This window comes from Myotis brandtii, unplaced genomic scaffold (genome assembly GCF_000412655.1).
Source record: "Myotis brandtii unplaced genomic scaffold, ASM41265v1 scaffold5670, whole genome shotgun sequence".
Lineage (NCBI taxonomy): Eukaryota > Metazoa > Chordata > Mammalia > Chiroptera > Vespertilionidae > Myotis > Myotis brandtii.
In genome coordinates this window covers 1,627-2,730 of record NW_005370117.1, presented here as the reverse complement: position 1 = coordinate 2,730, position 1,104 = coordinate 1,627, and the positions used below count along the sequence as shown (strand labels likewise).

The following is a 1,104-nucleotide window of genomic DNA, read 5'->3' as shown; positions in this document are numbered from 1 at the left end:
GTTTGTCACATTTTAATGAGATGCTTATAAGTGGTCCATTGGTCTCAGATTACAATGACATCTCTCACATGGTATTTAACATGAATTCTGATTAATGAATACAAGTGAGTTACACCCTAATAGAAAAATAAATTGAAAAGAATTAGATTAATATTAACAAATTCTGAATGAAGGCTGCATATTTTAATGTGAAAACTGCCACACAGCTCTCATTATGCACAAGAGGGATACTCCATTTTTCCTTCATGACACTGTACTCGGAATGCAGAGTCTGGTGACAGTCTACGATAGTAACCTCGACGACACCTAAATTCAACAAAATCATTTGTTCTGGAATAAACCTTTTTCGCATATGAATATCTCAACTCTATGTTATGTGCTTCCATGATTTCTTCTGATATTACACATGCATCTGAAGGGAAAAAAGAAAAAGGGCATAAAACTTTAAGTAGTATACAAATATTTTCCACAGAATTTTAGAGTTTTATGTAGAACATTCTACACAGATCCAGGAATTTATTCTGAAACCCTTTTCCAAACCAATTCATTGAAAATCCATCATGTTGCTATAACTCATTTTAAACTATTGATGATGTAGAAATAAGGCACTCTGTGGAATGTGTGATCATTGCATGTTATAATCAACAAATACAATATCAATTATCCTTTGAAGGGCTTTCATTAAAGAATCCTTGAAGGGGGTGGTGGAGGTGGATGAGGGTGGAAGGACATAAATGGTGAAGGGGGAAAATAAATTAAAATAAAGGAAATTGATTGTTTCTTGCTGTTGTTGCTCAAGAATTTTTCAGATTTTATACCCTAAGACATTAATATTTGGTAGTCAACATAATAGGTGATTGTCAATGCAAGTTCTATTATAAACAGCAAACATGGCATTCATTACACGGATTTCCCAGGGTCCAAGAGACATGAAAGGACTTACCTAAGCATTTGGGTGGCTCAGACCACTGTCCATCTCGGCACGTTATTCTCCTGTTTCCCTCAAGTTCATAGTAGGCCTGGCATTGATACTCCACTGAAGACCCAGGAGCGTAGACTGCTAATGGATCCGTGGTAATGTCTCCATTGTCAATAGCAGGAGGG

At 36.1% G+C, this 1,104-nt stretch overlaps 1 protein-coding gene across 1 annotated transcript in view; it reads right to left on the bottom strand.

Annotated features, from left to right (window-relative positions):
* Nucleotides 1-6: 6 nt before the first annotated feature.
* Nucleotides 7-1,104, bottom strand: part of LOC102245567 (complement factor H-related protein 1-like) — a gene marked incomplete at its 5' end in the record, with an annotated part of 1,512 nt that continues 414 nt past the window's right edge. Inside the window, 2 exons of the mRNA XM_005878606.1 lie at nt 7-412; nt 944-1,102. Of these exons, the coding sequence (XP_005878668.1) occupies nt 213-412; nt 944-1,102 (359 nt within the window). The remainder of the gene's footprint in view (nt 413-943; nt 1,103-1,104) is intronic.